This window comes from Notamacropus eugenii, chromosome 4 (genome assembly GCF_028372415.1).
Source record: "Notamacropus eugenii isolate mMacEug1 chromosome 4, mMacEug1.pri_v2, whole genome shotgun sequence".
NCBI classification, from domain to species: Eukaryota; Metazoa; Chordata; class Mammalia; order Diprotodontia; family Macropodidae; genus Notamacropus; species Notamacropus eugenii.
The window spans coordinates 170,244,200-170,260,347 of NC_092875.1; the positions used below are offsets into that span (position 1 = coordinate 170,244,200).

The 16,148-nt window shown below is 37.1% G+C and overlaps 1 protein-coding gene across 3 annotated transcripts in view; it reads left to right on the forward strand.

The window, feature by feature from the left end:
* GMDS (GDP-mannose 4,6-dehydratase) overlaps nucleotides 1–16,148 on the forward strand; it is a 761,839-nt gene that overhangs the window by 640,668 nt on the left and 105,023 nt on the right. For all 3 annotated transcript variants that reach the window (XM_072606894.1, XM_072606892.1, XM_072606893.1), the window contains one exon: nucleotides 9,113–9,209. In XM_072606894.1, coding sequence (XP_072462995.1) covers nucleotides 9,113–9,209 — 97 coding nt within the window. The remainder of the gene's footprint in view (nucleotides 1–9,112; nucleotides 9,210–16,148) is intronic.

Here is a 16,148-nt window from a genome sequence, read left to right on the forward strand (position 1 = left end):
TCATTAACATTGAAGCACAGCTTTAAGTCATAATGTTACTTGTTAGGACAAGTTAACTGTTAAACTTTTGCTTGTTAATACAAGTGTTTCAAGTATTGTTGTAATTGAAGGGTTTTGGCCTTTGGCCCAAACTTTTGCTCACCAACCTCAAAAAGAATTGTTGGAGAAAAGAAAATTGATTTGGCCAACTTTGATCAGATTTTTTTTTTTGCTTTTACCTGTTTACAATTTCAAGCTCAGTATGATAATATTGTTGAAATTAATTAGTTACCTTCATAGTGGTTAGGGGCAGCTAGGTGGCTCAGTGGGTAGAACACCCAGTGTCAAGAAGACTCATCTTCCTGAGTTCATATCTGGCCTCAGATGTTTAGTAGCTGTAGGACCCTGGGCAAGTCATTTAACTCTGTTTACCTTGGTTTCTTCATCTGTAAAATGAGCTGGAGAAGAAAATGGCAAACCACTCTAGTATCTTGGACAAGAAAACCCCAAATAGGGTCACGAAGAGTCAGACACAACTGAAAATAACCAAACTGTAAAAACAAGTAGTGGATAGCATACAATCCTTGTATGCAGGAAAAGCTACATTCAGATTCTAGCCATGGGACCCTAGGCAAGGATTGCTTAACTCTATATTCTGAACCTCAGTTTTCTCACCTGTAAGGTGACAGTAATAGTAGCACTTACCTCATAGGATTATTGTGAGGATCAAATTTACAAATACATACGTGTGTTTATGTATATGTAGATACATATATGCGTATTTACATACACATTTATTTATGCGTTACATATAATGTATGTAAGACTCTCCAAACCTTAAAACACATGTAAGAAGTGTCTTATTATTTCTGTTACTGCTGTCTAGAACAGCAATATTCCCATCATCCTTTCAGTAGCTTTCACCAGTTAGAAGCCATCTTTTGAATTAGTTTAGCAGAAAATGGCCACAAAGGACAATGCAAATGGGGGACACTGTTAACCTAACCTTGCTAAAATATCCAGTGTTGGATAACCAAAGAATCATAGATCTGGAGCTAGAAAGGACCACATGTGTGTGCATATGTCTTTTAATTTCCCCATGGAATACTTTCAAAATAGAATACAACTACTGATGGAAAAGTCAGAATATTTTCTTTACTTTTTGAAGCTTTATTAATTATAAATATTTAGACTGACACTGGTTCAAAAATAAACTTGGATAGTCTTTATGGGAATTTATAAATCTCCTTCTCATTCTGCCTAATGTCCATCTCTGTCTGCTGAAACCTTTTCCTTCAAAAAAGAAAGAAAAAAAAAAAACCAAGTCCAATCCTCCATGAAGCCTTCTCTGATTCCTCAGCTAGAAATTATTCCTTGAGACTGTTCTATTTGGCCTCTCCCATGCCCTTAATTGTTTTCTATCTGATATAATTATTATTTCGGTACTTCTCTCATTCCCTCTACTAGAATGTAAGCTTCTCAAGAGCAAAAATAATGGCTTTTTTTTTTTTTTGTAATCTTTAGGCCCACGGGACAGCACAGGGCCTTGTACAGAGAGAACTTCATAAATATTATTGAACTAAATTGAAATACAGAGAGATGGTGCATGAGTGAAAAGAAGACTGTATTTAATTCACTTAGCATCTCCGAACCTTAGGTTTTTCACTCATAAAATGAGATGGTTATATTATATGGTCTCCTTTCTAGCTCCAACCCTATGATCCTCTGTTATATGTATATTTGTGTATCAGCCAGATCTATGCCAAAGCTTAATATCTGTTCAAAACTGTAAAGAACAAAAATGAATTCATGGATTGTGACAGATCTGATCCATGAGTACTCTGCTCAGGAATAACAGTTGGCTCCCTGTTGCCTCCAGAATAAATGTTTTCCTTATGTTTCCAGAATATGTTTTCCTTAGCCTAGCATTCAAGGACTTTCACAGTCTACCTCATTATTGCATTTGCAGCCATTTATTTCCCACTATAATACCTCACATACTCTACTCTCCACCAAACTCAATTACTAGCTATTTTTCAAACTCCGCATTTCATTGCTCCTTCCGCATGCAGTCACATAAGCCATCTTCCATACCTGGAATGCCATATGCTATCAAGGCTTTTATAGTGAATATTAGCAATTTTTTAAAAACTTGTCTGTTTTGATCTTTTGCCCATTATCCATTGGAGAATGCTTTTTATTCTTCCAAATTTGTAACTGTATTTTATAGGTTCTCAATGACAGACTGTTATCAGATATATTTGTCATAAATATTTTTCTCTGTAAATTTTCTTTTATTTTGAACACATTTTTGTGTAAAAAGATCTTATTGTTATATATTCAAATTCATGTTTCATCTCAAATAATTGCTTCTCGTAAAAATTTTCTTCTCTCCACAACTGAAGTAAATATATATTATTCCTTTTTCTTTTAATATGAACATGTTTAAATAATTGTTCCAATTGGAATTTGTTGTTACATGATGAGAGGAGTGAGTGAATTCATTTTTTAAATCTATACTACCATCCAATTAATTTTTTTAAAATTATCTTTGATTTAACAAACACTGATATATTGTGCTTTATTTCTGGGTTCTTTGTTCCATTAATCAAGTGCCAGGTAATTTTGTTAATTATTGCTTTGCATAGTATATTTTGAAATCAGTCAGAGATCACAGAGTCTATCTATAGAGCTGGAAAGATCCTTAAAATAAATCTACTTCAGGGTAGTGGCAACGACAGAGGAGAGAAGAGAGTATGTATGAAAGATGTTGCAAAGGTAGAATTGGCAGGATTTGGCAACAGATTGGTTATGGAGGATAAGAGAGAGTGAAGAGTGTGTTAAATTGTATCTTGTTTTGGTCGCCCTCACAACAACCCCTCCTTCTAAGTAAATTTATAAATTGCCAGTATCAATTGTCAGTAGCAGGAAGTAAGATTGCAACGGAGAACCTGAAGTCAGGTACAAACTGTCTCAAAGATCAAAGGAGAATAAATTATAAATTGTATCATATTAACTAAAAATTACATCCTAGTAATATGTGCCAAATCAGGGGAAGCTGTCTAAACTTTGCTGTCACGGATTTTTTTGATCCTATAATATATAAATCTCAGACAAGTTCCAAATATCCACAGTAAGACTAGCAGAACCCCAAATAACAGATAACTCTGAAATTATGTGCATGTGTTAACTTTAAAGCTTTACCAACAATTTAGAGATTATTTGGATATGCTAATGAACTAACCTAACCCCAAGGCGCAACAGGTAAGATTTAGTCTGTTCCTCCAAAAAAAACCTACAAAAAATGAGACCTCAAACTCGTGCCCCTGCCCTTGCCCCAGCCCTCTTTCCTCTCCATCAGAACCATGCTGCTAAGTGCTCCCAACTCTAATCCATGGTTAGTGAGTGATTCTCTGTGCCTCTCTTTCTCTGTATCCTCTTCCTCACTCTACCTGCCTTCCTTCACCACTCCATTTCCTATTATCATTCTGTCTGCCTCTGTACCCCCCTTTAACCTCTTGTCTGTGTACTTTCTGTGTTCTATGTGTCCCCCATATCCTCTGTGTCTTATTAAAACATTATTGAAGCTTCATTTGTTGGTGCCATTGTAGTCTTTCCCAGCAAGCATCCACAGAAGTAGGCATGCCTATACCATTTTATAATTTAGTTAAATAGCTATCAATTCAGGGGTCAAGGATGACACCTAGGTTTTTAATCCAGGTAACCGGGAATATGATGGTACTTTCAACAGTAACAGGAAGTTAGGAAGAGAGGAGCATCTGGAGGGAAAGAATGAGTGTGGTTTTGGACATACTGAGTTTAAGATATGTACAGGACATCTAGTTACATATAACAAATAAGCAGTTGGAGAGGGAAGACGGGAGAAGTCAGGATGGGATAAACAGATCTGAGAATCAGCGGCAGAGAGATGTTAATTGAATCTGTGGGAACTAATCAGAGCAAGTGAAACACTATAGAGGGAGAAGAGAAAAGTTCCAAGGACAGAGTTGTGGGGGATACTCAAAATGAAAAGCAGTGACTTTGATGAAGATCCAGCAAAGGAGACTGAGGATTATGGGTTAGACAGGTAGGAAGACAAACAGGAGAGAACAGTGTCCCAAAATCTAAGAGAGTGTCGAGAAGAGGGTGATTGACAGTGCCAAAAGCTTCAGAGAATTCAAAAAAGTTTAAGGAGATCATTAGTAACTTTGGATAGAACAGCTCCAGTTGAATGAGGGAATTGGAAACCAGACTACAGAGGATTTAACAGAGTGGGAGAGGAGCGGAAGGGAAGGTAATGATCATAGGTGTCTTTCTTAAGGAGTTCAGATACACCCAGTTGAGTCTGATATATCTACCCCAAACTCTCTGCGTGAATGTGTGTGTGTTTATCACTCCTTTACTCATTTTAGATAAGAATGAAGTTCCACTTCCTTGTTTCTTTCCTCTATGTTTGTCCAAATTATGAAAAGAAATATTAGAAATGTTTTCCCCTCCCTTGCTTTTTTCCACACTGGTGTAGCCCTCCTTTTACTCTTCTTTCTATTTCTCTTATTAAAGCCCTCAGAAGACAATCAATGTACAACCCCACCTCCACACAGGACCTCTCTTTTTCCTTACCTAAAAACTTCAGTACCTTTGGAAAATATTAACATTCTGAAAGGACACTTGTTTGTTTTCCCTCTCTAAGAGTGTTAGCACTTCATCATCATACACACACTTACTTCCATTTGTTCAAATAAATTTGCCTTTCTAGGTTTCTCTGGGTTCTTGTGTTTGCTTCAAAGTTCTTACTCAGCAATGATTTCTTCATCAGAAATATCTGGCAATCCTCTTTTCTATTGAAGGTCTATTTTTTTTTTTTTTTTACTGTAGGATTATGCTCAATTTTGCAAGTGTAAGTTATTCTTAGATATAAATCTATATCTTTCACCTCTTATAATATTGTATTCTGAGATGTCCTCTTCTTCTAATAGAAGCTTTTAGGTCTTGCATGATCCAGACTATAATCCCTCAATATTTAACTGTTTCTTTCTGGATGTTTCCAGTATTTTTTCCTTGGGTTTTGGCTAGAACATTCCTAGGACTTTACTTTTTGGGTTCCTTTTAGGAGGTGATCAGTGGATTCATTCTTTGTTTTGTCCTCTGGTTCTAATAGATCTGGGACATTTTCATTTATGATTTATTGAAATACGATTCCAGGTTTGGGGGATTTTTTTTGGTCATAAGTTTTTAGAGAATTCGGTGGTTTTTAAATTATCTCTCCTTGATGTGTTTTCCAGGTCAGTTTTTTTTATACCAGATAACCTACATTTTCTATTTTTTTAATTCTGTTCTAATATTTATTACTTTGATTTTGTGTGGTCTGTTATAGTTTTCAGGAATTCCATTTTTTGGTAAGGTTTAACCTTTTCCCCTTCTAAGCTACTTATTCTAATTCTTTCTTTAAGAGCTTTTATTTAATTTCTGTTATCTCTTGCTTCATTTCTTACAGGTGTTCATGTAGTCATTGTGGAAAACCCATTTTTTTCTCTTCTAATCTCTTCTTAGAGGTGTTACGAAGCTAGATTTTTTCAATAATTTTTTTTTTTAATGCTGGTTGGTATTTTCTTTAATTTGTTTATCTCTCCAGCTTTTAATTCCTAAATTGGGTTTTTATGTTAGCCCAGGGGTTGGGAACCTGCAGCCTCAAGGATACATATGGTCCTCTAGGTCCTCAAGTGCAGCCCTTTGATTGAATCCAAACTTCACAGAATAAATCCCCTTAATAAAAGGATTTGTTCTGTAAAACTTCCACTCGATCAAAAAGGCTGCACCCAAGGACCTAGAGAGCCACATGTGGCCTTTCGGACACAGGATCCCCACCCCTGTTAGCCCAAAGAGCCTCCCTACTTAACCTGGTTCTTTTGCTGACCTGTCTCCAGGATTTGAACTGCCCTTGTAACTTGAGGATAAGTGCCGAGCCTTCAGGTCCTCCTCAGTGTCTTAATAAAGTGTTAGGGCATCATGATGGTTCCTGACCTGTGCTATTACCCCAGATTTCCAAGGTGCACTCCCCTAGGACTTTCTGACCATCCTGGAGATTTCTCAGGAGAACCTTCCGCCCTTGACCACTCTGTCCCTCTAGACACAGAAACTTTCAGATTTCAGATATCCCTGGCTTTCTTTGCCTTACTGGTACTTTGCTTGGGAGCACATCTTATCTATTGCTCCTCATGGCTGACTAAGAAATCACTTACTATAGTTTCTAATTGGATCATTATTTCAACCCTTCAGAGTTTTGCTGTATTTGGTATGTAGGATCCTACCTCTATTCAGGTATCCATCTTAGCAGGAAGACCTAGGGGAAAGTTCTTCGTCAAATAAGGGCTTACAAAGGACAAAACGGATAATTTTGATTACACGAAATTGAAAAACTCAAATGAACAAAAACAAGGAAGGTAAGAAAAGAAGCTATCATCTGGGGAATACCTTTCTTATGAGTATCTGATATCCAAGATATATAGGAAACTAACACAAATGTATATCAGACCAAGATTCCATTCTTTAGCCTTTAAGTGATAAAAGGATGTCAGCAAACACTTCTCAAAACTATTAATACCCATATAAAGCAGAGCTTCTTAACCTGGGGTCCATACACCTCTTTGGATCCATAGGCAGTTTTCAGGGGATCTGTGAACTGAGATGGAAAAAAAAATTTGCATCTTCATTTTCACTAACCTCTAGTTGAAATTTAGTGTTTCCTTCAGTTATAAACATAGGCAGCTTCTGAGGAGAGATCTACAGGCTTCACCAGACTGGCAAAGGAGTTCATGATACACACAAAAAATTTAAAACCCCTGACGGATTTTTTAAAAATCAGTCCAAATAATTAATAGTAAGAGAAATACAAACCAAAGCAATTCCAGGGTTTCACCTCATATGTAGCAGTAAATTGGCAAAGATGACAAAAGATAGGGATAATCACATAAAGCCGAGAATAGAATCTTTGAGTCCCAACTCGGCTCTCTCCTCTGAGACATACCACACCCTCTGAGGACACTCAACGAGAGTCCTGATCCGCATTTTAGGCCTATTCTTAGGGCTCCTGTGAATCATTTAACTGCAGTCAGGTAATTTATTTCATGTTCTGATTGCTTCATTTGACCCTCACTTTGACTCTGATCTATGGGATGTATATAATTTTCCTGTTTTCTTCTCAAGATTTGTCTCCAGCAGAGATGCTAAAGCAAACAAGCCTTGAAAATAAACATCAGGGTTGAAAAAAAGAAATATATATGATAATTTTGTTGTATATTTGAAAAGAATAGCAAGTGCATAGTAAATTTATAGTTTCATGTAGAATCATCTCTTTTATTGTACTGTGTTATGGAAATACTTGTTTTATTCCATCAATTAAAATTTAAAAAAATAAAGTATAGGAGGAGAAAAAATAAACATCAGAGTTCAAGTGAAACCTATGTGGTTTTCTTTTTTAATTCTTTTTTGCCAAATAACTTAATTTTTAAAATAGGAAACACAAGATTATTTGATATGAAGTATGTTCATATGCAGAATTATAAGATTCTAATGTCAACAGTAAACCACTGGATTCATTTCTAAAAAGACAAGGTAGCAAAGGCATATTCCACATTTTCAGCACATAACTGGGCCTGAGTTTTATCTGTATGACTTCTTTTTGTCTGTGTAAGTACATGATGGCAGTGCAAATCAGAGTCATTAGTTGTTTTCTTGCTATTAAAAATTAGTAAATAGTAGGGAATTAAAAAATAAAATTAAAACAATACAGCCATATCAAAGACCTGCCATAAAGCAATATTGATGCCTCTTCTCCTTTTAAATAAGTGAATTGGTTTTGTTTTGTTATGAATTCAGTGCTATCAGAAAAATAACTTTAGCTATTAGTGAGATAGAAAGCTAGCTTGTGTGAGTAGAGAAAGTAGTGATTATAATTTCAGTATTTAGAGTTGAAAGGGGTTTTATTGATCACCTAGTCCAAACACCTCATTTTTCCAATGAGGAAACAGAGGTATAGAGAAGTTAAACAACTTCTCCAAGGTCATGTAGGAAATAAGCGAGAATTCATGTCTTCATGACTACATTATCAGGCATGCTTTCTCCTGTACCAGGAAAATTAGTATCAGTGGGATGATAAGTGTATTCCAGAATGGAAGAGAACAAGTCTTCACTAGATTTTTCTAAAACTTCCCCAAAAAAGTCCATCTGGAGAGTAAACTTTATCCAAAATATTGGCAATGTTACATAGTGGTTGTAGTACTGGATTCTAGTCAGAAAGACTTGGTTTTAAATTCTACTTCTGATAATTATTAACTATGTGATCCTGGCCAAGTTACTTAATCTTCCTGGGTCTCAGGCAACTCCTTAATTCTTATCTACCAAATGAAAGATAGATTGGGATTTACATTGATGGAGGAAGGTCCCACTCTAGGAGTTTCCTACACTTAAGAAATTATGAATCCTTTCAGTATTTCCTCTTCATCCAAAATTAATAAAATACTGATCTTTCACTAACTACAGGCTACAAAAGGTGACTAGTTTATGAAAGGAAAGCACCCAAATAGAATTAGTATATAAATTGAGAGAGAGAGAACATTGATCAGATAATCATTGAATAAGGCCTGTTGCAAATGGGAATAGCTGAAAGTTTTAAAAAATTTCCATATGGACAAAACCTATTTTATAATTTCAACTTGAAAAAAAAACTTTTAAAAAAATTTCAACTTGAGAAGTGGCTTCCCCAAAAATGAATAAACTCCTTGAGGAAAAGTGAAGCATTTGAAGTATCAGAAAAAGTGAGTGCTAATCTTATCTGTCTGACTTGTAAATCTTAAATGCCCCATGTTTTCTTTTAATTTATTTTTATTTTTTAAGAAAAGAAAGAGCCACCCTCCCTCCCCCCAAAAAAAGGTATTTAGAAGGATGTCAGAAATCATTGTTCCTACAATCTGGTCAAATTGGTGCATTTGTTTCTGTGCCTAATGAATCTTTCCACTCTGACAGGGGGGTGGAGGGGCACACGTTATCCTGAAGTGCCTGAAAACCCAGCCAAATGCTGCTGAGATCAGAGCACTGAAGCAATTAGAAGCTGATTAAGAATTTATCTTCTTTACAGGTGGGAAGGAAAGAATGAGAATGAGGTGGGTCGGTGTAAGGAGACGGGCAAGATCCACGTGACTGTAGATCTCAAGTATTACCGGCCAACTGAAGTGGTAAGAAAGATCTCTTGCAGCCAAGTAATCTAATCACTCAGCCAACAAATTGCTGCATTTGGCTAGCTGTCTGTGAAAATGGTCTAAGTGAACTCCTGCTGCCAGCCTTCAAAAGCTCTCCATTCAACTCCCTGCCTAACACTCCTCCAGTGGCATTTTGCATGCCAGAACAGAATGGAGTCAATTGGAGATGAGATAATCTTCTCTCCACCAAATACACTGCCCTGGAAATGGAGCATCAGGGCGTACTGCACAGGTGTTTGCAGGGAATAAGAATCATAGCCATACATGAAAGCTATGCTAGTTTTTGGAAGTCCACTAATTGTCAGAAAATGGTGTTCTACTTTCCTAAATTTATCCAAACTGGAGTCTTATCATTTCAATCTGAAACTGCATTGGAATTGTTTAAGACATATCAGTATAGCGGTGAGAAGTGGGTGATGCAAAACATTTAGGGATGCCTGAATATAATAAGGAGCAATAGATTTGGGGGAGGGGGTAATTGAGTCCAGATCTGAAGCATACTAAACTGTGAGAAGCTTATGAATATGAGATTGTTTTATTCGGGCTTTAAATTCAGCATTATATTGATATGTCTTTCTAAGCCAAATTTCCATCTCAGCTATATCCAACAGGGAAGGAGGATATCCCATTAAGGTGAATTGAAAGAAAACCTAACTAATTCTTCAACATATTTCATAATGTTCTGTTTCTAGCAAATGGGTAAATACATTTAACATATCTGTATATGCTGGAGGAAAGAAAGGAAAGGAAATGCCCAGCACTTAATTTGTAGGGGTGTAGTGTCAACACATTGTACTGGTATGGGGAGTTGTCTAGGTCTTTGACAAACAGTGAACAATTGTTCACTGTGCATTTGGAGAGTGGGTGTGCCAAGAAAAGGATGTGCTCTGTCTCCTGGGGAGGAAGATACCAGCCATACTGCTGCTGACACAGCGTCAGCTGTCTGAAGGGCAATTGAGTCTCCCTGGCATTCTCTTCCTGATTGGAATAAGGTACCACAAGGGTGGAGTTGTCCAAGGATTGCAGAAAATCACCAAGCATGTGTGCACACACACACTGCACACATACATGCACACATACACACACTCACACACACTTTTTTTTCCCCTGAGCACTCAGGTAAATAATGCATTTCAATTTAAGGGGTGACCAACCATCCAAAATGAATAACCTCTCTAAATGTAACATGGAAAAAACCAGAAGAGCCACCAGAAAGGCCACTCCTTAAAGTTATTTGAACGTGGCAACACCAAAATAGTTTCAAAAGCTAGGAAGTCATTAAGAATGGATTGTCTGTCATTCTTACTTAGGCAAGGTGTGGGATTGATAAGAATACAAAACAAAAGAGATCTCTGGACAGGAAAAGGGCACTTGGCCTAACGAGTCTGTGTTCTTGAATCTCATATCGACCCCTCTTTCCTGCCTGGCCACCATATCCTCCCTCAATTCCTTTGATTCCTTCACTTGGCATCATCATACCTGTTTCACAAACCTTATTATGCTTACACTGTCTGAATTCAGCAGCTGTACTCTGCTCCAGATGTTTGTTGGGTTTTTTGGGGGTTTTTTTGCTGAAACGATTCTTTCCCTGTCTTACCTTTGACTGTTTAATTCCTAGTTTTGATGTCCCCTTTTCATAGTTATTAAGCCCCTCCCTCAGCAGCATGAACACAGTAATTGAATTCATTCCCCTTAAACTTACTATTCCATAGGGCAGACTCCTTTTCTGTCATGTGAGTAAACGTTTAACCTCCTCAGGCTTCCCTCAGAATAACCAGTTTTCTTAAAACTGGAATCAGCCTGACAGCCTTATACTTCGTTGTCTCCAGGGTGATAATATCCTTCCTGTTGAAAGGTGACCAAAACTGAAACAGCATTGTAAATGAGCTCTCACTTGTGTGTTGTATAGTAATAACCAACGCAAGTGTAGCCTCACAAGATACAGAGATCCTTTTCAGCTAAACCCTTATCTAGAGTTTATCAGAACTCAAAGTCAGGTAGCGTTTAATTGTCCCACAGTCTATAAAGCACATTCTTCTTCTTCTTCATTGTTAAGCTGGGCTTATACATGTAATGGGCTTCTGGCCTTTCTTCTACCCTCCTAGGAATTTCCAAGAGTTCATTTTCCCAGTCAGGTGTAGTCCACAAATCTCTAGCACCCTGAAGTATCCTAGAGCCAGAGATACACTCTAGAGGGTGGGAAACCTGTGGCCTAGAGGCCACATGTAGCCCTCTAGGTCTTCAAGTATGGCCCTTTGAATGAATCCAAATCCCTTAATAAACTGATTTGTTCTGTAAAACTTAGACTCAGTCAAAAGACCACACCCAAGAACCTACAAGGCCACAAGTTTCCCACCCCTGCTAGAATCTCTCAAAGATAGGATGTTTGGGCATGCAGCCCAGATTGAGTAGCCAACTCGCTCTAATGTTAAATACCTGTGCATGGACTGACAGACTAGAGTCAAATGGAGAATTTGGGGGGAGAGAGGAATGTTCTGGGTTCTTGGTGTCAGAAAATGTCTGAAGCAGGATTTGTACCCAAGTCTTCCTGATTCCAGGTCCAAAACTCTATCCACTACATCACCTAACTGTTACCAGTGGTATGGAAAAAATATAGCATTTATGTAATCTATAAAAATCTATAAATAATCTATAAAAACCCTGCCAGGTTTGGTAATGAAAATAACTTGTCCTAGTTTTGCAAGTGATGAGCCTTAGGGAAGTTAAGTGATTTGACAAAGGTTCAATAGCTACTAAATATCTGAGCTGGAATTTGATTCCGGATCCAGGTTCACCATTCTTTCCATTACACCATTCTGCCTCTCCAAAAGCAAACCTATGTTAAAATAAAGAGAATCAAAGTTTTATGCAAATTATCATTTCAGAAAATAGGCGCCTACTATGTGCTAGGGACTAGGCAAGTTACACAACAATTAGAGCATAGTTTCTTTGTTCATGAAGTTGACAGTCAAGTGAGAGATAAGCAATGTACAGAAATAATTTTAATATAAAAATAATGCATGATTAATGCATAAGAAAGATCCTAGCCCATTAGGGTTTGGGGATGTGGAATTGAGGTCTAAAAAGGAAAGGCTTTATGGAGATCATGGGTGAACTGGATTATATGAGTTGAGTTTAGAGAATCATTTGGGGAAAAAAAAATTAGCCCTAACATTTGATTTCACTGATGGAGGGAACCACCGCTAAGGAAACTACCTCTAATGATGCAATTTGGTACCTGTCCTGAAATTAAAGTTTTAGAGAGTTGGCTGGGCTCCTAAGAAGATAATGACTAGCCCAAAGTCACATAGCTAGTATGTGTTCAGAAGCAAGGCTTCAACCCCCAGGTCTTTCAAACATCAAGGCTGCTTTACTATGTACTATGCTAGGCTCTTTCTCTGGAATTTTAATAAAGAGCATTTATTTACACAGCAGTTGTTTAGTATTTAACTTTTTAAACAAGTAGCGATATCTCATGGTAGGAATTTCTTTATTGCATTCATCTCTCCCCACCCAGATATGGTTACTGCAATGAAGTAGTAAGTACACAGAGGTGTCCAGGTGATGCAGTGGACAGAGTGCTGGACCTGGAGGCAGGGAAACTGCAAATCTGACCTCAGAAACTTATTAGCTGTGTGACTCTGGGCAAGTCACTTAACCTGTCTCCCTCAATTTCCATAGCTGTAAAATGAGGGTAATCATATCACCTACCTCCCACAGTCTTCATGAGGATAAAATGAGAAAATGGTGGTGAAGCATTTGCAAATCTTAAAGTGCTATATTAATGCTAGCTAGTTTTGGTTTTTTCTGGTGTGTGTGTGTGTGTGTGTGTGTGTGTTGTGTGTGTGTGTGTATGTGTGTGTGTCTGTAGGCAGTTGGGGTTAAGTGACTTCCCCAGGATCACACAACTAGTAAGTGTCTGAGGCCAGATTTGAATTGAGGTCCTCCTAACTCCAGGGCTGACACTCTATCTACTGTACCACCTTGCCTGCCATTGGCTAGCGAGTATCACTATAATTTCTGTGTCTTTTGTTTCCTTACTACATAGATATCCTTGAATGTTTTACAACTCAACAAGTTTGATTTTTTTTTATCCTGAAGTAAAAGCAGTGGCATCTGTATGAAATTTGTCACTAAACTTTAGGTGATGAATTTGAGGCACTCTTAATCCTGGAAATTCTCAGGAATTCCTCTGTGACTGGACTTCCACTTTTGCTAGTGCTATTATCAACACTTTGTTTAGTAATTTGTGTTTCTTAGTACTTCAAGCCAGTCTACATGTGCTTATGTAAGATTTGTTTACAAATGTCTGTCCATGTTATAGCTAAACTCTACCATTCTCTGTTTAGAGTAAGATAGTATTATTTCTGTAGTGGAATTTGGGGGACCCAAGAAGGTCCTCAATCACCCATCTGGGCTGAAAAATAACAAAATTTAATTTGGGAGGGAAAGGTTTTTGTCTACTACTCCCACATTCCTCGAAGAATTATCAGGGACTATATAGGAATTATACATACTAGATCAAAGTGGAAAACAAAACCAAATCAAGTTTTCTGACTAATTAATCTACTTCACTTATTTTACATTTTGTAATTTTGTTTATTTTATTACAACTACCATTTGTATATCACTTTAACCTTGCAAATCACTTTACAAAAATTATCTCATTTTAATTTCACAAGCTCAGGATGTTAGATGCTATCATAATTCTCATTTTGCAAATGAAGAAACTGAGACAGAAGGAGATTAAGTGACTTGCTCAGGGTCATGCATCTAGCGAATGTCTGAAGCAGGATTTGTACCCAAGTCTTCTTGACTCCAGGTCCAAAGCTCTATCCACTACACCACCTAGCTGTTACCAGTGGTATGGAAAAAAAATGGCATTTATATAATCTGAAAACTATAAATCTTAAAATATACTAAATGAGTTATCATTTTTCCTTTTAATAAAAGTATTATACATCGCTATGACTTTTTGACTTAGCAGAAGGGATGGAAGAATGAAATAGTTGTGTTATGTCTTTCTCATGTATAAAATGAGAGGGTCATATTTCCAAGGTCCCTTTCAGCTCTAAAATTCTTTCTCATATACAGTGCTTATCCGAATGTATCAAGTTTCTGTACATCAACTAGGAAATGCAAAAGACCTTATAGGCCATTCAGTCCTTTTGTCTTATAGAGGAGGAAACTGGGGCCCAGAAAAATTAAATGACCTTCCCGATATCATGAAGTAGCAAGTAGCAGAAACAGAATTCAAACCCAGCTTCTGTAACTTCAATCCATCATCCATTCCACTATACCCTACTGCCTTCCATTAAGTGAGTAACTATTGTGCAGTAGGCCTCTGTTTTGGAAATCATTCACAAACCAAGTGTGAATCCCGTAGTCCTTTAAGAAAGAAGAAAAAAAAAAAGAAGATACGTATCTGGAAGATAGCCTATACGTTGATTTTGACCATATTTTCTGCTCAATCCCATTTACATTTCAACTTCACATTCTTCTGATTTCATATTGTTCTGTTTTCAGCTTTTCTGCTTAGATATCTTACATTTGCTCTACCTAATTCTCTATAGATATTAGAAGGGATAGTGTTCCAGAACCTAACACCATGGAAGTAATAACTTCACAGGAATCCACCATGTTAGTTAAAACAACACCTTCCTCCAATAAAAACATCTAATCAAATTACTATAGGCTTGTCGAGTTGTTCCCTCGCAAAACTGTTTCTAATATTTTTCCATAAATGATGTTAAGTTAACTGGCCTGTAATTGCTTGCTCTATCTCATATCCCTGTTTAAAATAATGGTATTTAACACTTTCCAGACCTCAGGAATTTGATCTGTCATCAGAGGACTTACATAAATATCAGTTAGGACTTCCCTCATTTCCATCGTTGTATCTTTGGGAAGAGAAATCTTATATATCCTATACATTCATTGGGCTGGTACTTTTTCCTCTCCTAGATGTGTCTCCTTTTATTCCTCCTATAATTATTCCCATTGGTGTCTCACACTTCCTCTTCTTTTGTGGGAAATAAGATCCTTCACCCAGTATCTCTTCATCTTTTCCAGCTCTGTTAGACAGAAGCCTGCTAATCTGTTCCTTTCCTGAAATCTCTGGCCCCCAGTTCTCTAATCTTGTCCTTCCAATACTTGTTTTTCTTCCTTGGACTGGTGGGGGCAGGGATGAATGGTAGAGACATAAGGAGGAGAAAACCAAGAAGCAAAAATGCATCTTCTTTATGTTATTCTCATTTATAAAATGAAAGGGCTCAACAAAGGCTGTAATTCTATAACTACAAAATGTGCAGTACCTACAAACTTCACTGTTTTGGAATGTTGTTTCTAATGTATAATCATAATTCATCCATTTTTGTCATTATCCTCTTAACTTTTCCCGGATCATTTTTTATAAATAGTTTATAATTTTGAAGCATTGTTTATATACTTTTAAGCCCCCTACTTAGGCTCCTCACACTAATCTTTACATCCCTTCTTAACCACATTGGCCTGTCTTGCCCTTTTCCCAATGTGGATTTAACCAGGAGAGCTTTACGTTTCAGTCTCTTCAAGTGTTTCTTAAATATTTCACTGTATGTTTCCCATACTTCATAGGATCACCATCAGAACCCCCAGGGGCATATCACATTCCTCCTAAAGTCAAATGCATTTGTGTTGTTTCCTCTGGTACTTTCCCCTCAAGAGTTTTTCATCTCTAATGAAATGGTATTCCTGTACTTGGTTCAACTCCCCCAACTTCCTCGTATTTTTCATTGAAGAGTCTTTTCTTCTGATGAGATCCAGGATGGAATAATGGCATCAGAGGCTCCAAAGCCTTTATGAACAGGAGAACCGACTCTACCTTTCTTTACATGTATTTTTCCCCAGAAAAAGTTGATGATTTCTTCAGTATAA